This window comes from Pristiophorus japonicus, chromosome 16 (assembly GCF_044704955.1).
Source record: "Pristiophorus japonicus isolate sPriJap1 chromosome 16, sPriJap1.hap1, whole genome shotgun sequence".
NCBI classification, from domain to species: domain Eukaryota; kingdom Metazoa; phylum Chordata; class Chondrichthyes; family Pristiophoridae; genus Pristiophorus; species Pristiophorus japonicus.
Window position 1 is genome coordinate 132165625 of NC_091992.1, and position 24744 is coordinate 132190368.

General features: G+C 44.9%; 1 protein-coding gene across 5 annotated transcripts in view; it reads left to right on the top strand.

The window, feature by feature from the left end:
- Positions 1 to 24744, top strand: part of cep112 (centrosomal protein 112) — a 516124-nt gene that overhangs the window by 467577 nt on the left and 23803 nt on the right. For all 5 annotated transcript variants that reach the window (XM_070857896.1, XM_070857897.1, XM_070857899.1 and 2 more), the window contains one exon: positions 21477 to 21566. In XM_070857896.1, coding sequence (XP_070713997.1) covers positions 21477 to 21566 — 90 coding nt within the window. The remainder of the gene's footprint in view (positions 1 to 21476; positions 21567 to 24744) is intronic.

The following is a 24744-nucleotide window of genomic DNA, read 5'->3' on the forward strand; positions in this document are numbered from 1 at the left end:
GGAATCATAGATGCAGCTATGAGTGCGCAGTCAAGTCATCTGTTTGATGACTGCTGAAGTTGAGGTGGTGCTGCATGAGGGATGTCCTCTGTGCATTCCATGGAACCATCCCATAACTCAGTGTTTCACTATGCCTGCAAGGAGGTGTGGGAAATCATCTGATCATCAGTGGTCCTACATCTGCTAGCCATATGCTGCATGATCACCCAAACCCCCCGCAGAAGATTGCTTCCTTTGTCATGACAGGTTCTAGGACCTGCAGAAATAGTTGGTGACATCATGTTGGGTATGGACAATCGGCCAACACTGGTCATCCTGCCATGATATCTTTGATGCAGCAACAGGTAAAGCATGACGCACTGTGATTGGGGGCTTTCTGATAAAGCATCCAGCATGACAGTTCGTCAGGAAGTCACTTATCGTAGTGACGCCGTCGGCTTTTTGATTGCATAGCTTTATTTGGAAAAAGGAGCCTCCACCTGCACTACATCTGCCAAAGAAAGTTCATCTGTCTATGGATGCAGATGCCGGTGGGAAATTCAAAGAGCATCTTCTTGGCCTGACCTGCCAAGCGTCCCGCCGGAGATCCGTCTCTTCTTCCATGTACATCAGTTCGAATTCTCGTAGGAAAACCCATTGCTGCCAGTAATGGCATTGGGGCCAATCACTAATACTGATTAAGAACAACTTGCAGCACTCCCTCAGTACTGCCCCTCTGACAGTGCAGCACTCCCTCAGTACTACCCCTCCAACAGTGCAGCACTCCCTCAGTACTGCCCCTCTGATGGTGCAGCACTCCCTCAGTACTGCCCCTCCGACAGTGCAGCACTCCCTCAGTACTACCCTCAGTACTGCCCCTCCAACAGTGCAGCACTCCCTCAGTACTGCCCCTCTGATGGTGCAGCACTCCCTCAGTACTGCCCCTCCGACAGTGCAGCACTCCCTCAGTACTGCCCCTCTGATGGTGCAGCACTCCCTCAGTACTGCCCCTCCGACAGTGCAGCACTCCCTCAGTACTGCCCCTCCGACAGTGCAGCACTAGAGTGTCAGCTTAGATTATGTGGTCAAGTCATTGATATGGTACTTGAACCAACAATCTTCTGACTCAGAAGAGAGAGTGCTACCCACTGAGCCACGGCTGACACCTAATATGTTAAAACAAAGAAATGGCAGACCAATTGAACAAGTACTTTGGTTCGGTATTCACTAAGGAGGACACAAACAACCTTCCGGATATAAAAGGGGTCAGAGGGTCTAGTAAGGAGGAGGAACTGAGGGAAATCCTTATTAGTTGGGAAATTGTGTTGGGGAAATTGATGGGATTGAAGGCCGATAAATCCCCAGGGCCTGACGGACTGCATCCCAGAGTACTTAAGGAGGTGGCCTTGGAAATAGCGGATGCATTGACAGTCATTTTCCAACATTCCATTGACTCTGGATCAGTTCCTATCGAGTGGAGGGTAGCCAATGTAACCCCACTTTTTAAAAAAGGAGGGAGAGAGAAAACAGGGAATTATAGACTGGTCAGCCTGACCTCAGTAGTGGGTAAAATGATGGAATCAATTATTAAGGATGTCATAGCAGCGTATTTGGAAAGAGGTGATATGATAGGTCCAAGTCAGCATGGATTTGTGAAAGGGAAATCATGCTTGACAAATCTTCTGGAATTTTTTGAGGATGTTTCCAGTAGAGTGGACAAGGGAGAACCAGTTGATGTGGTGTTTTTGGACTTTCAGAAGGCTTTCGACAAGGTCCCACACAAGAGATTAATGTGCAAAGTTAAAGCACATGGGATTGGGGGTAGTGTGCTGACATGGATTGAGAACTGGTTGTCAGACAGGAAGCAAAGAGTAGGAGTAAATGGGGACTTTTCAGAATGGCAGGCAGTGACTAGTGGGGTACCGCAAGGTTCTGTGCTGGGGCCCCAGCTGTTTACACTGTACATTAATGATTTAGATGAGGGGATTAAATGTAGTATCTCCAAATTTGCGGATAACACTAAGTTGGGTGGCAGTGTGAGCTGCAAGGAGGATTCTATGAGGCTGCAGAGTGACTTGGATAGGTTAGGTGAGTGGGCAAATGCATGGCAGATGAAGTATAATGTGGATAAATGTGAGTTTATCCACTTTGGTGGTAAAAACAGAGAGACAGACTATTATCTGAATGGTGACAGATTAGGAAAAGGGGAGATGCAACGAGACCTGGGTGTCATGGTACATCAGTCATTGAAGGTTGGCATGCAGGTACAACAGGCGGTTAAGAAAGCAAATGGCATGTTGGCCTTCATAGCGAGGGGATTTGAATACAGGGGCAGGGAGGTGTTGCTACAGTTGTACAGGGCCTTGGTGAGGCCACACCTGGAGTATTGTGTACAGTTTTGGTCTCCTAACTTGAGGAAGGACATTCTTGCTATTGAGGGAGTGCAGCAAAGGTTCACCAGACTGATTCCCGGGATGGCGGGACTGACCTATCAAGAAAGACTGGATCAACTAGGCTTGTATTTACTGGAGTTCAGAAGAATGAGAGGGGACCTCATAGAAACTTTTAAAATTCTGATGGGTTTCGACAGGTTAGATGCAGGAAGAATGTTCCCAATGTTGGGAAGTCCAGAACCAGGGGTCACAGTCTAAGGATAAGGGGTAAGCCATTTAGGACCGAGATGAGGAGAAACTTCTTCACCCAGAGAGTGGTGAACCTGTGGAATTCTCTACCACAGAAAGTTGTTGAGGCCAATTCACTAAATATATTCAAAAAGGAGTTAGATGAAGTCCTTACTACTAGGGGGATCAAGGGGTATGGCGAGAAAGCAGGAATGGGGTACTGAAGTTGCATGTTCAGCCATGAACTCATTGAATGGCGGTGCAGGCTAGAAGGGCCGAATGGCCTACTCCTGCACCTATTTTCTATGTTTCTATGTTTAATGTAATTAGTTGTCATAATATCAATTACAATATGATATTTAATTTCAGAACAGGTTTTCAGGCTCCCCTTATAGCTCAGTGTGTTACTGAGCCAGAAACCAGGAAAGTACCAGGTTTAATCTCCCACACTGTATGGATTTAGCTCATCTCAGAGTGGCAGCAGAGCTGCTGCAATTGGCCTCAGCGATTCTCAACGAGGGAGAGGGGAAAAGATGCCCCACATAGTTAGACTGGCCACCATTCGCTTATTGGCCTCAAGAATGAATAATCACTCGCAGGCTGCACCAGAGCTGCCAGCACCTGTAGGAACTATACCCCGGCACCTTCAGGAGATGGTAGAAGAAGATTGGGATGAATTATTAGAAACATATTGAAATCATGAGCTTGAGATCCACTGGATGTTGTACAGAGACCGAAAGGAGGCTTTGTTAGAGAAAGGTTGCTGTATGTAGAAATCCTGTATTTCAGATCCTAAGCCATTATTACGCGTACAAATCCAAAGCATTTATTGGCAAGAAGATTTGTGATTAACTACTGAGCATTCAGTGCTTGGTTATTATTATTTTGTGATAGCTGAAGGCATAATGAATGTTCCTTTTACCTAGTGCCTGTAAATCTTGGTTGTGGTGGGAGTTATCAAAAGCCCAACCAACATACCATTTGACCTTTAAGCATTTCAAATCATCTTGAAGCAAATCTGTGAGGAAATTACTAAGAAAAGCAAGTTCTACAGTGCAAGATAGTCAAAATATGTACGGCAATGTGATAGTGACTCCTGTTCCTGATAAGAGGAAATGATTCTATATACTAGAATGGTTCCAAGCATGAGGGACTTCAGTTACATGGATAGACTGGAGAAGCTGGGGTCGTTCTCCTTAGAGCAGAGAAGGCTAAGAGGAGATTTGATAGCAGTGTTCAAAATGATGACGGGTTTAGATAGAGTAAGTAAAGAGAAACTGTTTCCAATGGTTGAAGGGTCGATAACCACAGGACACAGATTTAAGGTGATTGGCAAAAGAAACAGAGGTGACCTGAGGATAAACTTCTGAAGATAAACTTCTTCACGCAACGAGTGGTTAGGATTTGGAATGCACTGCCAGATAGGGTGGTGGAAATAGATTCAATAGTAGCTTTCAAAGGGGAATTGGATAAATAATTGGAGGAGAAAACATTGCAGGTATATGGGGAAAGAGCGGGGGAATGGGACTAACTGGATCGCTCTTCGAAAGAGCCACGCAGACTCGATGGGCCGAATGGCCTCCTTCTGTGCTGGACTGTTCTATGATTCTATATTAATAAAGGATTCCTATAAGGTGTTCTCTGGGACAAACAAGAGATAAATTGAGAAGCTTAGAATATGCTCCCTAACGCAGTGTTCCTCCCCACTGTAGCCCTGTTGCACCCAATTCATTAACCCCCTTTCTATCAAACATTTCTCCATGGTAACTCTTATAATAGCACAGAGTTGCAAAGATTTATTTCATTTATGCTACTGTTTATTTGACTGACTGATCGAGTTTTGAATAATTTTTTACTGGCTGTATTTTGAAAAAGCACCACAGTCATAAAAAATGAATTGATTGCCCATTTGAGAACAAAGCTCCACCTCAGTGGCACCTAGAAGAAATGTTGTTGCACCCTTCAAGACCTGCAGTAGCATTTTTGCAGCAAAATGAGAAACACATGAGCCAATTCCAGATTCACTTGATGTAAACGTGCTGTGGAGGATTTTGGGGGTGGTGCACATTCAGGCACCATTACACTGTGGCATGGAGTGGTGGGGTGCCATTTAGATTCCCCACCCCACCGAGTTCCCAAGTTGAACCATGTTACTGTGGGGGGCCGAGACGTTCAAGAAAAGAGACTCTTGCATTTGGCACCTTCAGTGCATCCCTGCTGCTGCCAGCAAGGGTCAGAAGCTTGCTGCCAGTCCACATACTCGTGTACATGAGGTATGTGAACAGGGTGATGGGGGAAATGGGGAAATCGGCAAGAGGAGAGAAACGGGTTTTTAAAAAAGCACCCTTATATGAGGGCGTGCTCTTGTATGCCTTTGTCACCGCAAGATCCTACAAATCCCTTGGGAAGACAGACGCACCAACATTAGCGTCCTCGACCAGGCCAACAGCCCCAGCATTGAAGCACTGACCACACTTGATCAGCTTGGCTGGGTAGGCCACATCGTTCGCATGCCAGACACGAAACTCCCAAAGCAAGCACTCTACTCGGAACTCCTTCACGGCAAACGAGCCAAAGGTGGGCAGAGGAAACGTTACGAGGACACCCTCAAAGCCTCCCTGAAAAAGTGCAACATCCCCACTGACACCTGGGAGTCCCTGGCCAAAGATCGCCCTAAGTGGAGGAAGTGCATCCGGGAGGGCGCTGAGCACCTCGAGTCTCATCGTCGAGAGCATGCAGTAAACAAGCGCAGGCAGCGGAAGGAGCGTGCGGCAAACCTGTCCCACCCACCCTTTCCCTTAATGACTATCTGTCCCACCTGTGACAGGGACTGTGGCTCTCGTATTGCACTGTTCAGCCACCTAAGGACTCATTTTAAGAGTGAAAGCAAGTCTTCCTCGATTCTGAGGAACTGCCTATGATGATTGTTACCTCCAGATCTGGCTATTCAAATGCACTCCTGGCCTCCCGCGTTCTACCCTACGTAAACTTGAGGTCATCCAAAACCCGGCTGCTCGTGTCCTAACTCGCACCAAGTCCCATTCACCCATCACCCCTTCCAGCATGCATTGCTGGATAGTTATTGGGAATGAGAACTCTACATGATTGTATTCTTGCCGAGCCCAGGACACTGAGAACAGTCACAATGCCGAGATCACTGCCCTGGCTGTGCTCAGCTAACTTAGCAGAAAGTCATTATAATTGTCGATATAATAGTGTCCTGTTTCTGATAAATAAGCCTTGATGCCAGCACGGATTGTGAAATGAAGCTGGCACCTTCCTGGCCTGTTAATGGATAGACTCACTGAGCCATCGTGCTAGCCCTTTCTCTTGGTGCTGTTAATTTATCCAGGTTATTGCCTGCTTAGGCAGCCAGCTGCTCTTCCTCCTCAATGCATACGCCAGCCAACTCTTCATAAAGTCTTTCTAAGTTGTTTTTCTTATATGAGCTCTTTTCCAAAGTTTTTCTTAAACTTGATAAAAGAAACAGCTTCATTTTTGTTTCAAAATTTGTTTAGTAGACAACATAGTTGAACTATTTAATCTTTTAAAAATGTATATATTTGTTTCTGGTGCCTGTCATGTACTGGCATAACACAACAACATCGGTACAATTATATTGCTATATTCCTTCATTGTGGTTTTAATGACAAGCTTTGACACCTCCAGATCTTGTAAAAATTCTTGAAGGTGCCACTAGCTTTGCCAATTCTGTACTGACTATCATCCCTGGCATCTCCCATCAGTTGTCATCTTCCTGCCCAAGTACATCAATGTGTTCGCTTCTTCAAACCTTTCTGTGTGCCTTCCCTTTTCTTCAGTCTGACTATGCTATTCTATTTTGCAACTTCACAGGAAACCATGAGATACATTAGAAAACTTCTTCGAATGAGTGTAATGCTGCTTGACAAAGTTTGCCCAGGGAAGCAGTTCCTGATGTCAGCTGTCCCATCAGGAAAAGTGACCGTTTGTTCCCCAAAACATGTAAAGGCCTTAGAAAGGGTACAGAGGAGGATTGCCAGGATTACCAGGCATGGGGGACTTCAGTTACGAGAAGAGTTTGGAAAACTTAGGACTGTTCTCTTTGGAACAGAGAAGGTGACCGAATAGAGATTTTCAAGATGATGAGAGGCTTTGATAGAGTAGAGAGAGAAAAATTATTCCCTCTGGCGAGTGGGTCAATAACCAGAGGTTATATATTTAAAATCATTGGCAGAAATTCTAGACGGAAGATGAGGAGAAATGTTTTCACTCAGAGTTGTCGGGATCTGGAATGCTGAAAGTTTCTATGAGCCTCTGAAAAGATGTTCGGGAATAGCCCTATAGGGAAAGATCACGTGTGTGGGAGAAGTTGAATAGCTCTTTCAAAGAGCTGACGCGTGCACGAATGGCCTCCTATGCTGTATGATTCTATAAGAAGAAAGAAAGACTTACATTTATATAGCGCTTTTCATGACCACCGGTCGTCTCAAAGCGCTTTATAGCCAATGAAGTACATTTTGGAGTGTAGTCACTGTTGTAATGTAGGAAACGCGGCAGCCAATATGCGCACAGCAAGCTCCCACAAACAGCAATGTGATAATGACCAGATAATTTTTTTTTGTTATGTTAGGGATAAATATTGGTCAGGATACCAGGGATATCACTCCTGCTCTTCTTCGAAATAGTGCCATGGAATCTTTTACATCCACCTGAGAGTGCAGGCGGGGCCTCGATTTAATGTCTCATTTGAAAGACGGCACCTCCAACAGTGTGGCGCTCCGTCAACACTGTACTGGAGTGTCAGCCTAGATTGATTGTGCTCAAGTTGTTGGAGTGGGCTTGAACCCACAACCTTCTGACTCAGAGGCGAGAGTGCTACCCACTGAGCCAGAGCTGGCACTGTCTAGGTGCAGGTTCAGTTTGCTGTTTTTAAAAAAAAAAGACTGATTTCCCGAAAGGCCAGTGGGTAAATGGGTAAATGCAATGCTGGTGTGGAACTGAGCTATTCAGACCAGGATGGCCCCCGGTTCAATCCTAGCGGAGGTGGCTGTAGAAAGGATGTTCTCATCATCATCGTAGGCAGTCCCTCGAATTGAGGATGACTTGCTTTCACGTCAAAAAGTTCACAAGTGTTTCAATGAAGGACCTAAAATTCCAGGTCCTGAACTAAATCTTGAAGGGTGGAATATGCCTGTGCGTGGATTTTTTAACGTGGGGTGGCCGTTGCACACCAGCCACCACACGGGCTTAATAGAGCTAGGTCTTGGTCCAATGGCAAGGATTAACCAAGATGGCTGGAGACCAGCTCTGCTGCACAGACCTAGTGCGCACACATATTGCAGTGTGGGCTGGCCCGTGCTGCCCCTGGGCCCCAGACTCACGTCTCTCCTGGGCCCTGATCACATCCCCCTACAATCTCTCGCCGCTCCTTCACCCCGACCTCGTCGCTCCTGCTGTACCTGCCCACGCTCCAATCACCGACCTGGATCTTGGCGACATCACTCTTCACTGCCGTTGCTCTCCTGCTCCAGCACGTGCTGCTCCCTGGAGTTGTATGCCGCCACGCTGTTCCTTCTGCTCCCCGGCCTGCTCCGATGGTGTTCTATATGTACAGTAGATTACAGGTTTGCAGCCTGAGATAATTGTAGAATATTGTGCTCATCGCTTTAGAGAAAATCATACCACAAAAATAGTTTTGAGTTTGTCATTTAACGAAATGCAACAAAGGCCTAATTGCGAGGTCACAAGTTCTAGCCCGGGGCTTCCTGTCACTCCCAGCGAAGATGAAAAGAGAAAATGCTGAAACTACGCAACAGGCCCATTAGCATCTGTAAAGAAACAATGTTTTGGGTGTGACCCTTCTTCACAACTGAGAACTGAAAGATACCCACTCATTTTAATACAGTTGAAGGGGAAAAAAGGATGGGACAAAAAAACAACAAATACTTCAAAGAGGACGTTAATTCACATCTCAATTGCTTTGTCGGGAGATGTCTGATCTATTCTCAGCCTGGCCAGTGGATGGCACACCATGTGCCGATGAGGAGTTCCATCTCCAGAGGGAGAAAGCCACTAATCCTCTGAACTGCTGTTCTGGGATTATACTTCCTATTGATGGTAGTAATAATAATCCTAACATTACACATCACATTGTCACATCAAGACAAGTAGTGCTTCACACAATGGATTACTTTATGTAATGGGGTGACTGTTATACAGGTGAACCTGGCAGCCATTCTGCACCAGCAGTGGGATTAGTGACCAGTTAATTTGCTCTGTTTGGTGGTATTGATTGAGAGAAGAATATTGGCCAGGACAAGAAAGTTACCGGCTCTTCAGTTAGAATCTTGTATGTTCACCGAAAAAGCCAGAACAGGCAAATGGGCCATTGACGGAATGGTTACTGGGCCCAGTGGGAGGAAGCAAAATTTAGTGTGCTCCATTTTTCCCACATTACAATAGTGACGACAATTCAAACGTACTTCATTGGCTGGACTGCCGGGCAGGAATCCCACGGGATCGGGTAGAACACCGGTTTCACATCCCGTCCAACATTACTTTCCGACGACTTCAATAGAGAGCAAAATCAGGCGGAGTGTAAAACCAGCGTTGCACCCGATCCTGTCACAGATGAATTTTTAATTTACCTCTCTTCAAGCTCAGGCAGTGCCCTCTGGTTCTACTGCTCTGGACAAACTGAAATAGCTTGTCATGGTCTATATTATCTAGTCTCTATAGAATCCTAATAACAGCAACCATATCACCTCTCAACCTTCTCTTTTGCAGTGAGAATATCACCAATTTACGTAATGTCTCCAGTCTAAAGCTTCTGTTAGATTCTATAAGGCCTCACTGTTAAATGTCAGTTTGTACTGAAATCAAGGTAGTTGAAACCTTTTCTCTGCACAACACAGATGTGACAGTCTAATCAGCCCTGGTATTATCTGCAGCCTTGCATTTGTGCCTGTCCATAACTGTGCTTATATAACGATCTGTGCCTTACAATGCTTGTGCTTGGGCTAACCAGCCCACTGTTACTTGTCTGAGCAGCTGTACTCTGTTACGTAAATGTGTTTTTTCCCCGGTGGAACACATGTACGACAGATTTTGCTGTATCATTTAACTCCCAAAAAGGAACTGGATAAATGTTTAGTTTTGAAAGGCATTGGAGGTTACAGGAATACTTACAGGCTGAGAAAATCAAATACTCCTCAGACATGATGATTCCTGTGCTGCTAGAGAAGGGGAGGGTGACGCCTGCAGTAGCCAGCAGGCCAGTTTTGAATAGTACAGGTTTCAGGGTATAAAGAAGGAAATAACTTAGATTTATATAGCACAGGACGGCGCAAAGTGCTTTACGTCCAATGAAGTACTTTTGAAATATAGTCACTGTTGTAATGTAGGAAGCATGGCAGCCAATGTTCCACAAACAGCAATGAGATGATGATCAGATAATGTTTTTATAGTTATGTTGGTTGAGGGATAAATATTGGCCAGGATACCGAAGAGACGCCCTGCTCTTCTTCAAATAATGCCATGGGATCTTTTATGTTCACCTGAATGGGCATACGAGGCCTCGGTTTAACGTCTCATCCGAAAGATGAATAAAAGTGTATGAATATTGTGGAATTTAGCTTCACAAATTATTTATACACAACTTTCCTCTTAGGGGATTGTGTAAGTGGGGCAAAGACCCTGGTAGATTGATTGTTCTGTAGGAGTTGAAGATTTGATGGCCTGACTGGCCTTTTCTAATTCCATTCTTACATTTTTAAACAAAGCCACTCAGACTCACCTGGAGAAGTTGCATCAGAGTCACTTTATGTACCTTTAATGGTACCTTAGTATTCCTGCTATGCCCCTTTGAATCCAGATTCCACAACCGAGTGTTCATTCTGTGCAAGTGTGACTTGGCTTGGATGATCCAGTGGTCCAGGGGATTGGCGCACAAATGCATCCCTGAGTGGTAGGACCTAGGTTTGGCCACACGATCTCCCCATGGCAAAGTTCAGTCTTGCTTAGAACATCAATTGATAGATGGAGGCCAGGCACTTGCAACCGACAAAAAGACAATGAAAACCTTATTTCTCCTGTTGAATCTTCAGAAATATTTACCATTTACACTGCATAAAAGGGTCGAAGCAAAATGCCAGCTGTGAGCTAATCCCAAGTCCAACAACATCAGTATGATGATAATTATAGCTGAGCTGCTGTGACCACTAAATATTGGCATGTTACCGTTCTTTATCGCTGCATTGAGAGATAGTGCTAACATTTTTTGTTTAGAATTGATTGAGACTGTTCAAATGCTGTGTTGTTAATTACTGACAGTGTGATTAACTCTAGATAGTTCATCATTCAGATCCTGATGCATTGCCCAAACGCCCATGTGAGAGCCTGTTCCCTTTGTATGTTCGGTGGTTTGGGGGCGATTTCTAGGCCAGCGGGAGTGGGAATTGTGGCCTGGAACTATTCCACCAGCTCCTCAGTTTTTGTCACTGCCTCCAGAGTTTTCAAGTCTCAGTAGACATTGAATATCCCCCTTACCCCTGCCCCCCAGATGGGGAATGTATATTTTAAAGGAATGCTGGGATCAAGTCATCTGGCATATTTCCCTAACACCATTGCAATGGCATGTGTTTCTGGCCTACAATCTTGTTAAGGGTGGGGGCCTTATAAAATGAAAGGGCCACTTTTCCTAGTGCAATCAGCTGAAATAACACTGCGCTGCAAAGGAACTGTGACTATTTCCCTCCTTCGCTCTCCCTCCAGAGAGGGCCAATAGTGCCGGGAGCCTTCCATGAATATTTTAAATCTGCTCAACCTCAGGAATTTGCCGAGATCAGAGCAGAGACCTGCCCCAGTGCACTTCCAGTCGGAACGCTGTGATGGAGGAATACCCAGACCTGATTGTCACCAGCTATCCCAGCAGGGGGTCGATGGGTCTCGATCAATACAGAGAACATTGGCTGAATTTCTTCGCCCTCCCGAGACTCGAGGCTCCCCTACCGCCACCCCGGCTAAGACCAACTAACAGTAGAGACCAGGAATTGAAGCTAGGGACTTTTGTTGTGTATGGACTATTGCCTTCACCCACCATCCCACTGGGGGAGCTCAGTCACAGTTCTTCGCTCAGTAAATAAAGCACTTAAGCAGCTTCGTGATATCAAAGTACACAGGCCCAGAATATGTATTGTTCTGTCGGCAAAAATTCCCATCATGGAAGAATGTCACCATATGTGAAAATGTAAATTGTGGGTTATACTAAAACCATAAGATTTCTTCTCCTCTTTTTCAAAAGACTGTATTTATTGTGGTTTGCAAAACATATTTCTGATGTGGAATTTATAAAAGATGTGATTGTTCAAAGAAGCCATTAATCCTAACTAAACAAATTACAGTGTCATGTTATTCCACTGACTCCATAAGAGTAGTCTAGTGGTTTAGTATAATGTAGCTCTTTGCTGTCTTTTACAAGGGTGGTAATGAAGCCCACACCCGCTAAGCAGAGAAATCCATTGAGAAAATTGATTCCCAGCAAACTGGACCCTGCTGCAAACTCACCATGGCAGTAGGTGTGCGCACATTTGGCCAACTAGATTGGTTGTTTAGATTTTGATTATCTGTTTCAGGAATAGGCTGACCAAATATCCGAGTGCCTCAGTTGGATATTTCAAACTGCATTCTCCAAACCTAGATTAAGACGTAATGGTAATGTTTTATACTGCCCCGAATGACTCTGTTTGTAAAGGCAGGATGTAACTAAGCAATATAAACCAAACATTCCCACGATCGATTGCTACTCTCTACTGAGATCGCAAGGCTAGCAATTGGACTGCACCAATTGGGCTCGGTGGCAGGGAAAGGGAAAACTCACTCATTGCAATCCAGTGAAGCCCAATGGGAAATGTCTATGTGTGGCCATGGACTGAAGACACGATTGGGCTTGGCTATGATACCCCCCATGGTTCAAAAGTCTGCTGACGCTAATTGTCTGGGCTCACACGTAATATCCACTTAAGCAAGATACTACAGGGTGCTCCCTGCTTACAGAACCGTATCCCAACATTTTCAGGAGAGGAGGATGGGAGAAAATAGTTTTTTTAAATCACAATTGATGCTGTTTAATTTTAGTTCCTATTTTTTGAAGAATTCTAAGTTATAAAGAGAATCCTGTAATATGTACATTATTGACAATACTGTAGATATCTATATTATATTAGACATATTGTGTATGTGGTGTATTTGGACTTTCAAAAGGCTTTTGACAAGGTCCCACACAAGAGATTGCTGTACAAAATTAAAGCACGTGGTATTGGGGGTAATGTACTGACGTGGATAGAGAACTGGTTGGCAGACAGGAAACAGAGTCAGGATAAATGGGTCCTTTTCAGAATGGCAGGCAGTGACTAGTGGGGTGCCGCAGGGCTCAGTGTTGGGACCCCAGCTATTTACAATATACATTATGATTTAGATGAAGGAATTAAGTGTAATATCTCCAAGTTTGCAGATGACACTAAGCTGGGTGGCGCTGAGAGCTGTGAGGGGGATGCTAAGAGGCTGCAGGGTGACTTGGACAGGTTAGGTGAGTGAGCAAATGCATGGCAGATGCAGTACAATGTGGATAAATGTGAAGTTATCCACTTTGGTGGCAAAAACACAAAGGCAGAATATTATCTGAATGGCGGCAGATTAGGAAAAGGGGAGTTGCAACGAGACCTGGGTGTTATGGTACATCAGTCATTGAAAGTTGGCATGCAAATACAGCAGGCGGTGAAGAAGGCAAATGGTATATTGGCCTTCATAGCTAGGGGATTGGAGTATAGGAGCAGGGAGGTCTTACTGCTGTTGTACAGAGCCTTGGTGAGGACTCACCTGGAATATTGTGTTCAGTTTTGGTCTCCTAATCTGAGGAAGGACGTTCTTGCTATTGAGGGAGTGCAGTGAAGGTTCATCAGACTGATTCCAGGATGGCAGGACTGACATATGAGGAGAGACTGGATCGACTGGGCCTATATTCACTGGAATTCAGAAGAATGAGAGGGGGTCTCATAGAAACATATAAAATTCTGACGGGACTGACAGGTTAGATGCAGGAAGAATGTTCCCGATGTTGGGGAAGTCCAGAACCAGGGGACACAGTCTAAGGATAAGGGGTAAGCCATTTAGGACTGAGATGAGGAGAAACTTCTTCACTCAGAGAGTTGTTAACCTGTGGAATTCCCTGCCGCAGAGTGTTGATGCCAGTTCGTTGGATATATTCAAGAGGGAATTAGATATGGCCCTTACGGCTAAAGGGATCAAGGGGTATGGAGAGAAAGCAGGAAAGGGGTGTTTTATATATATACTTGTATTTACTCTGTACAGCCACCAGAGGGCTCATCCGCTGGAGTCCCAAGGGATCCCATAATCCCTTGGGAGCACAGGTATTTAAGGAGGCTTCGGAGGTTGGAGAGGCACTCTGGAGACCTGAAATAAAAGACTATGGTCACACTTTACTTTGAGCTCACAGTATTCAGTCTGACTCTTTCTCCATACACAACAACTGGCGACGGGATACAGATAGCGAATCCAAAGATGCAGAGAACAGTGGGCATCCTGGAGAAATTCTTGGAGGGAGATGTTTGGGAAACTTTTGTGGAGCGACTCAACCAATACTTCGTGGCCAATGAGCTAGATGGGGAAGAGAGCGCTGCCAAACGAAGAGCGATCCTCCTCACCGTCTGTGGGGCACCAACGTATGGCCTCATGAAGAATCTGCTCACTCCAGCGAAACCCACGGAAAAATCATACGACGATTTGTGCACACTGGTCCGAGAGCATTTGAACCCGAAGGAAAGCGTTCTGATAGCGAGGTACCGGTTCTACACCTACAAAAGGTCTGAAGGCCAGGAAGTGGCGAGTTATGTCACCAAGCTAAGACGCCTTGCAGGACATTGCGAATTTGGAGGACATGCTCAGAGACTTTTTCGTACTTGGCATTGGCCACAAAACCATATTAAGCAAACTTTTGACTGTAGACACCCCAACCTTGAGTAAGGCCATAGCAATAACCCAGGCGTTCATTGCTACCAATGACAATACGAAGCAAATCTCTCAGCACGCAAGTGCTGCTACAAGTACTGTGAACAAAGTGATGTTGTTTTTGAATCGTAACATACAGGGCAGGTCACACATACCTGCAGCTACATGTCCGTAGATGTCTCAGAGTCCACCATCAAGGGTGATGAATGCAAGGCCATTAACACCTTGTTGGCGCTGCGGGGGTGATCATCGTTTCCATTCATGTCGATTCAAAGAGTACGTTTACAAGGGCTGTGGAACAATGGGACACCTCCAACAAGTGTGCAGGCGAGCTGCAAAGCCTGTTAAACCTGCAAAGCCTGTTAAACCTGCAAACCACCATGTTGCAGAGGAGGACAGATCCACGGAGGATCACGACGAACCAGAGCCTCAGATCGAGGAGGCAGAGGTACATGGGGTGCACACATTCACCACGAATTGTCCCCTGATAATGCTGAATGTTGAACTAAATGGACTCCCGGTGTCAGTGGAGCTGGACACGGGCAAGAGCCAGTCCATCATGGGCAAAAAGACTTTCGAAAGGTTGTGGTGCAATAAGGCCTCAAGGCAGGTCTTAACTCCAGTTCGCACGAAACTAAGAACTTACACGAAAGAACTGATTCCTGTAATCGGCAGTGCTACCGTAAAGGTCTCCTACGATGGAGCAGTGCACAAGCTTACCACTCTGGCTGTTACCGGGCGATGGTCCAATGCTGCTCGGCAGGAGCTGGCTGGGAAAGATACGCTGGAACTGTGACGATGTCCGAGCGCTATCGCCCACTGACTACACTTCGTGTGTCCAGGTCTTAAACAAATTTCCTTCACTGTTCGAACCAGGCATCGGGAAATTCCAAGGAGCAAAAGTGCAGATCCATCTAATTCCGGGGGCGCGACCCATCCATCACAAGGCGAGAGCAGCACCGTACATGATGAGAGAAAGAGTAGAGATCGAGCTAGACCGGCTGCAAAGAGAGGGCATCATTTCCCCGATCAAGTTCAACAAGTGGGCCAGTCCTATCGTCCAAGTCCTCAAGGGAGACGGCACCGTCAGAATCTGTGGCGATTACAAGATAACTATCAATCGTTTCTCCCTGCAAGACCAATACTCACTACCAAAGGCCGCCGACCTCTTTGCAACGCTGGTGGGAGGAAAGACATTCACGAAGCTGGATCTGACTTCAGCCTACATGACGCAGGAACTGCAGAAATCGTCAAAGGCCCTCACTTGCATCAACACGCACAAAGGTCATTTTGTTTATAACAGATGCCCGTTTGGAATCTGATTGGCGGCGTCTATATTCCAGAGAAACATGGAAAGTTTACTGAAGTTTGTCCCGCACACCGTGGTCTTCCAGGACAACATCTTGGTCACAGGTCGGAACACAGTCGAGCATCTGCAGCACCTGGAGGAGATTCTTAGTCGACTTAACCGCGTGGGGCTCAGGTTAAAACGCTCGAAGTGCATTTTCCTGGCGCCTGAAGTGGAGTTCCTGGGAAGGAGGATTGCGGCGGACGGCATCAGGCCCACCAACGTGAAAACGGAAGCAATCGAGAACGCACCGAGGCCACAGAATATGACGGAGCTGAGGTCGTTTCTGGGACTCCTGAACTACTTTGGTAACTTCTTACCGGATCTCAGCACACTGTTAGAATCGCCGCATGTCTTACGATGAAAAGGGGAGGAATGGGTTTGGGGCAAAAGCCAAGAAAATGCCTTTATAAAAGCGAGAAAATTGTTATGCTCAAACAAATTGCTTGTGTTGTATGATCCATGTAAGCGTTTGGTACTAGCATGTGATGCGTCGTCATATGGCGTCGGGTGTGTATTGCAACAAACTAATGATTGGGAAACTGCAACCGGTTGCTTATGCATCCAGGAGTCTGTCTAAGGCTGAGAGAGCCTACAGCATGATTGAGAAAGAAGCATTAGCGTGTGTCTATGAGGTAAAGAAAATGCATCAATACCTGTTTGGGCTAAAATTCGAATTGGAATAAGCCACTTATATCCCTGTTCTCCGAGAGTAAAGGGATAAATACCAACGCATCAGCCCGCATCCAGAGATGGGCGCTCACATTGTCCGCATACAACTACGCTATCCGCCACAGGCCAGACACAGAAAACTGCGCCGATGCTCTCAGTAGGCTGCCATTGCCCACCACGGGGGTGGAAATGGCGCAGCCCGCAGATCTAGCCATGGTTATGGAAACATTTGAGAGTGAGCAATCACCCGTCACTGCCCGGCAGATCAAAACCTGGACAAGCCAGGACCCCTTATTATTTCTAGTCAAAAGCTGTGTGCTTCACGGGAACTGGTCCAGTGTCCCAGTGGAAATGCAGGAAGAGATAAAGCCATTCCAGCAGCGCAAAGATGAAATGTCTATACAGGCAGACTGCCTTCTGTGAGGCAATCGAGTAGTGGTCCCCAAGAAGGGCAGAGACACTTTCATCAATGACCTCCACAGTACCCACCCAGGCCTCGTAATGATGAAAGCGATAGCCAGATCCCACCTGTGGTGGTTCGGTATCGATGCGGACTTAGAGTCCTGTGTTCACAGATGTAATACATGCTCGCAGTTAAGCAATGTACCCAGGGAGGCGCCGCTAAGTTTATGGTCTTGGCCCTCCAAACCGTGGTCTAGTGTACACATCGACTATGCAGGCCCGTTCTTGGGTAAAATGTTCCTTGTGGTTGTAAACGCATACTCCAAGTGGATTGAATGTGAAATAATGTCGGCTAGCACATCCGATGCCACTACTGAAAGCCTGCGGGCCATGTTTGCCACACACGGCCTACCCAATGTCCTGGTGAGCGACAACAGGCCATGTTTTACCAGTGCTGAGTTCAAAGAATTCATGACCCGTAACGGGATCAAACATGTCACATCTGCCCCGTTTAAACCAACGTCCAATAGTCAGGCAGAGAGAGCAGTGCAAACCATCAAGCAAGGCTTGAAGAGGGTAACTGACGGCTCACTGCAGACTTGCCTATCCTGAGTCCTGCTTAGCTACCTCACGAGACCACACTCACTCACTGGGATCCCACCTGCTGAACTGCTCATGAAAAGAGCACTTAAGACAAGGCTCTCGTTAGTTCACCCTGATCTATATGAACAGGCAGAGAGCAGGCTGCTTCAACAAAGTGAATACCATGATAGCGCAAATGTGTCACGCGAGATTGAAATCAATGATCCTGTATTTGTGTTACATTATGGACAAGGTCCCAAGTGGCTTCCCGGCACTGTCGTGGCCAAAGAGGGGAGCAGGGTATTTCAGGTCAAACTTTCAAATGGACTCATTCACCGAAAACACTTGGACCAAATCAAACTCAGATTCACGGACTATCCTGAGCAACCCACCTTGGACTTTACCTTTTTTGATCCCCCAATATACACACCAGTGGCAACTGGCACCACGGTTGACCATGAAGCAGAACCCATCATCCACAGCAGCCCAGCAGGGCCCAACACACCAGGCAGCCCAGCAAGGCCAGCTGCACAGCAGCCCAGCGAGGGCCCAACAAATGATTTAACAACACCAGCTTTCACACCGAGACGATCAACCAGGGCGAGAAGGGCCCCAGATCAACTCACATTGTAAATAGTTACACTATTGACTTTGGTGGGGGAGTGTTGTTATATATGTATTTACTCTGTACATCAGCCGCCTAGGCCCTAAGCTCTGGAATCTTCTCACTAAATCTCTCCACCTCCCTCTCTTCCTTTAAGACCCTCTTTAAAACCAACAGTTTGCATTTATATAACGCCTTTAACGTACAGAGACGTCCAAGTTTTTAATCATCCCTCCTAACATCTCCTTTGCTGGTTCTGTGTTGATTTTTGTCTGATTGTGCTTATGTGAAGCGCCTTGAGAAGCTATATAAATGCAAATTGTTATTGTCTCCGTTGATGAACCAATTGAATTACCCAAAATGTTTTCTCAAAAGAATTTTGAGTGCAATTTTCTTCAGTAACTGAAATCTGTCATGTCCAAAATAAGATTTTAAATAAAATAATTGTAAAATGACAATTTCATAATAACACAATTAAATTTACCCATCAAATTATGTCATTTCATACCTTCATTAATGATTTTTTACTCAGCCTCTCTCAAAAGCACGGGCTTCAGCTGGATATTTTAGCCTCAGCGAAGTTGTAGAGAGTTTCTAACTGCCTCTGAACATTTGTCATTTGTAGTTTGCAGCATTTGCCAGTGTGCAATCTGTGCAACAGCAGGAGTTGAAGGTTAGGCGTGTGTGTTTCCTCATCCTGTGAAGATTGGAGAGTCTTTTTGCTTTTTTCAAAAAAATACTATGAAAGAAACTGGAGATTGATTTGCTTTATTTCAGCATATCTGACATTTATTAAAATGTTATTAACATCAGACAACATCTGTGAACAGAGCACCTGTGATCTTGTCTTCTCTGTTGACAATTAGAATAGAAAACAAAGATTGTTTAAAGCAATGTAATTGCAGCTTATTGCAGTTGAGAATTCAGTTAGGAAATCTCTCCTTTTTTATATATGTAAATATGTAAAAACTTGGAAACTGCATAAACAACAAACTTTTCATGAGTTCGTTTTCATTTGTTTATGGAAATTTATATTTTATTAAAGTGTCTTAAGTAGGAAAACTCATTAAAACTCACCAGGGACTTGAGCACATAAATCCAGGCTGACACTCCAGTGCAGTGCTGAGGGAGTGCTGCACTGTGGGAGGTGCCGTCTTTTGGAAGAGACGTTAAACCGAGGTCCCATCTGCTCTCAGGTGGATGTAAAAGATCCCATGGCACTATTTCAAAGAAGAGAAGGGGAGTTATCCCCGGTGTCCTGGCCAATATTTATCCCTCAATCAACATAACAAAAACATTATCTGGTCATTATCACATTGCTGTTTGTGGGAGCCTTGCTGTGTGCAAATTGGCTGCCGCGTTTCCCACATTACAACAGTGACCACACTCCAAAAGTACTTCAATGGCTGTAAAGCGCTTTGAGACGTCTGGTGGTCGTGAAAGGCACTATATAAATGCAAGTCTTTGTTTAATAGTGTACTAACTTTGCTCCTCCTGCACTCCCGACATGAGCATCTCCTGCAATTTGCTGTCCATTCATTTTTAGAAGCAGAAAAATGATGGTTTGTTGCAGGAACATAAAGACAGGAACTAGCTGACTGGGAGAGTGGTGAGGGAGATACCTGAGGGCACAGAAGGTTATGGGCCGGTGGGGAGGGGGCTGATGCTCAGGAGGACAGCACGATGCTGGGGCCTGATGATTTGTAAGCGGCCGGTGATACTTTGGGTTCCATTCTCCCAAATGTCCTCCTCCACCAAATCATATTGTAAAATCTCTACCTGTCACATAACAAAATAATTAAAATGCAACAAATGCCAGGCTCTAACGCCCAATTCCCCAAAATCGCCTTACAAGTTCTTTAGACCTCCGGGTCTACCTCTCAGACCCTCGGTCCCTCTCTGAGTGCTGACGAACGCCTAGACTGGCTTCCCAGTGCTTCCTAATTCTCAAATCTTCCCAATGCTCCCAGACCCTTCAACCTCCATATCCCAGTGCCCCAGATCCCTCTCCAAATACTGTCAGATCCCAGGGCGCCCCAAAGCTGCTCTGTCACTATCGCTGGGATTGCTCCTTGGCATGACACTCCTGTGTTTAGAAAAACCCTAACTCCTTGTGAGCAACACCGCAGGAGACTGTTAATTGTTTGTTAACTTTGTCGGTATATTTGTCTGATGCTGCTTTGATGGCTTCAGTAAATATTCCACATTGTCATTTCGTGCTCTGTTAGGTTGATAGCAGTTGAAGATGTGGACAATGAAACAGTCCATATATTTAATGTTTATGCTGAAAATTGTGACTGAAACATGTTTGGCAAGCTTTGATAGAGGGCTGTACCATTGAGCTCATTTGTGATTACAGTTTATTCCCAAGCATATAAAGGATTTTTGAAAGTATATTTAGGTATCAAACTTGACAATTGTAGCACTTTCACCTCTGCGTCAGAAGGTTGTAGCTTGAAGACCCACTCCAGAAACTTGAGCTCATAATCCAGGCTCATAATGTGCAGTGCTGAGGAAGTGCTGCACTGTCGCAGGTGCCGTCATCGAATAAGATGTTGAACTGAGGTCCCGTCTACCCACTCAGCTGGGCTCAACAGATTCCATGGCACTATTCGAAGAAGAGCATGGGAGTTCTCTAGGTATCCTGGCCAATATTTATCCCTCAACCCACATTAATAACACACATGATCTGATGATTTATTTCATTACTGTTTATGGGGCCTTGCTGTGTGCACATTGGCTGCCGTGTTTCCTACATTACAACTGTGACTACACTTCAAAAGTATTCCATTGGCTCTATTTATTTGAATTGCCCTGTAAGTCTAAATATTATAACGGGAGATATGTTTGTACTTATTGATGTCTTTCTTTCCTTCTCAACTTGGTGCTAGTTTTAAAGTTAGTGGCTAAAGTTAGGCTCGGTGCAGAAATGCTGTGTAGAAACCCCTTTTGGTGAAAGCATGAATGGGGTTAGAGAAGCTCTTGCAATCTGTGGCATCATTTCATGATGCCCGTTCTTGGAGAGAGCTTTCCACAGAAACAGTCTACTTGCAGACAAGCCCCTAACCTGCAGGAAGAATAAAGAAACACAGCAAATGTACATTTTGCAATTAGAATCACATGGCAAATCGAGTGAATATATCTTCCCTTTAAGCAGGTCCTTTGTCATTATCACATTTGTCTTTTTAAAGGTTGAAGTGTCAACATGTCCGACCAATGTAACACAAGTTATTTCCTTTCTCTTTGCTGATTTTTTATTTAGGTTCTGGAGAATGAGGCAGAAAACTGTTGCAACCAGATCCAAGCATTAGAAAAGGAGATACAGCACAAGGAGCTGGAGACGGAGGAACAGGTACCAAACAAGAAGCAAAAGTGGTCCAATACTTCATGGGCAGCTGGGTGAAAACTGATTCATTAAAAAAACAATCAGGATGCTGGAAGCAGATTCAACAAAAACTTTCAAAAGGGAATTGGATATATTCTTGAAAGGGAAAATATTGCAGGCCTATGGGGAAAGGCCAGGGGAGTGGGACTAATTGGATCGCTCTTTCAAAGAGCCGTCACAGGCACAATGGGCCGAATGGCCGCCTTCTGTGCTGTATGAAACTATGATTGATACTTCAGTCCCCTTGGTGCATTGCGAACACTCACCCTATGGCGTGTGCTCGTCAATGTGCTGGATGCCATTACTGAGGAAAGAAACACTTAGTGCACCCCGTGTGAACAGAATATCGCAGGTCCGGTGCAGGGTGAAAATCCAACGATGCGCCTTAATGACAACTTCAGAAGAACGCACTGTGCTTGTAACAGTGTGACATTTCCATTTCCCACACCAATTATCTTTGTGGCCTTTCTGAAGGAAATGATTAATTTTAGTACCAATTAATTGTAAATTATAGGCAGTTTTGTGCTGATAGATTCACACAGACTCGGAATTTGAGATTTCCCAAATTAATTTAATTTGGTACCATCCGTACCTGTTTAAGGGAGGAGTGCTTCATCTCTTTCTGGTCTGACTCTGAATGTAGTTCTTACAGGTGAAGACATTCTAACTCACTTCGCACTTTTCCCGTGTGCCACTGTTTCCTAGACTGTGCAGAGAGGTACTTATAATTTCATTCAATGGCGATAGCTAGCTTTCTGTCTACACTAGAAGGTTGTTTTATTGAAAGGAACTAAGAAAGGCTGCTTGTTAAAATAATTTCTTCCAGCAGTCCTCTTCTGATTTAGGAACATAGGAACAGGAAAAGGCCATTTAGCCTCTCAAGTCTGTTCTGGAATTCAATTGGAAAGAAAGACTTGTATTTACACAGGACATCCCGGCGCTTTTGACAGCCAACTATGTACTTTTGAAGTGTAGTCACTGCTCTAATGTAGGAAAAGCGGCAGCCAATTCACGCACAGCAAACTCCCACAAACAGCAATGAGGTAAATGACCAAAGAATCTGTTTTAGTGATGGTGATCAAACAGAACCCTGAGGTTGTACATTGTTAGATGCACCTTCAGTAACCTAATTGTTCAAGTTCTCTTTTGAAATGAGAGAGGTCCTGGAACGGCCTCAGTCACAGCCATATCCAATGGGGGCCACTGTAATGCTGTTTGTGAAGAAACTGCTGGACAAACACCAAAAGTGACTTAAACGGCATGGGTTTAATTTTCAAAATGAGTTTGGAGTCCAGCCTTCTTATAACGCCTTGAAACACCAGGCAAATGGATCGAGGGAAGAAGGTGAGGGTAGTTGTTGTAGAGATGAGTCATTTTTTTTACACAGTATATGACATTGTAATGTGTTTAGAAAACTGAGAGTGAAAGGGATTAACATTCAGCTCTTTACCTGTCTGCAGGACTTCCTTTCCACGAGACAGTTTTGGCTAATGATCAGCAGACTAAGCTCACTAATGACCAGAACGCCAACCCCTTCTTTACACACTCTGTGGAGGTTTGACTTATGAAGCTCACCCTCTGGAGGAAATCCCAGTTGAGACTAGGATTCAAACTGATATGCTAGTGGGAGCCAAACACTGTAATATTCAGGCCACACGTTACTGATGTTCTCATTGGTTGGCCTTGTTAAATGGTTTCCTTCATTTGTATATGTCTACTGCTGCCTTTAGTTAATTCTTTTCCAATATATGTTATCTGTGCATGACTTAAACTGGCTGTATTATATCAATAGGTAACTGGCACTTAGGCACAAACTAATAATTCAATTGCATAATTCAGAGGATGCCATAAACTGCACCAGCAATGCTCGGACTGGTTTACAGTGGATAGCTGCGCTGAGAGATTCACTTACTGCTCCAACTCTATGTCATATATTTGTGATTCTTTGTATCAATCAAACGGATATTTATTTCAAAATAATGCTCAGTTTTTAGTTTCTCAGCACAGGTGAAAGGGTAATAAAGATGAAGGTGATGCAAGATCTCAAGGTATATTACACCATGTGACTGGTGTTCAGCAATCTCCCGTTTATTTTGGCATTGCATCACTGGAAAATGCACACTATAGGGTCAGTTTTATGAAGGAGCGATCCTGATGAGAAGCCTCACCTGCCAGAAGCACAAAGCAGTGTGTTATGTTGTACAATTATCCATTGATTATATTGGAAATTTTTATTGTTAAGGGATTAAGTACGATAAGCAGAACATTTTGCAATATTCATAATTGAATAAATATGCTTAGATCAGTTTTGGCATGGGTCAGTTGCAGCACTCCACTCGAACACTGCTTCATTCGTCATTCACCCTGACCGCACAACAGTGTCCAGTGTGACATTTCTTCTGCCCAAACTCCTCTCGATTCAGATACTTTTACTGGCTGCAAAGTCTTTGGCAGTGACTGTTGCATATCCACGTAAAGTGTTAGCTGTGGCTCCATTGATAGCACTCTCGCCTCTGAGTCAGAAGGTTAAGGGTTCAAGTCCCACTTCAGAGAACTTAAGCACAAAAATCTAGGCTGACCCTTCAGTGCAGTGCTGAGGGGAGTGCTGCACTGTCAGAGGTGCCATCTTTTGGATGAGACGTTAAATGCACTGCCAATTCCATATTTTCGCGGCCCCGTCTGCTCTCTCAGGTGGATATAAAAGATCCCATGGCACTATTTCGAAGAGGAGCTAGGGAGTTATTCCTGTGTCCTGGCCAATATTTATCCCTCAGTCAACATCACTAAAACAGATTATCTGGTTAATATCACATTGCTGTTTGTGGGAGCTTGCTGTGCGCAAATTGCCGCATTTCCTACATTACAACAGTGACTATACTACAAAAAATACTTCATTGGCTGTAAAGCACTTTGGGACGTCCTATGATCGTGAAAGGCGCTATAGAAATGCAAGTCTTTATTTTCTTCTTTATTTTGTGCTTTATTTTACTATTATTGGAGCAGTAGCCAGTAGTTGGGCGATAGACATTGCAGGATGGCAGTAAACATTTAGTTTGGTTTTAGACCTGCGCCTTAAGTATGAATGGATCGGCTCCATAGAACAAGAAACAATAAGTTTGAATGCTAAGCCTGGATTACGATAAAC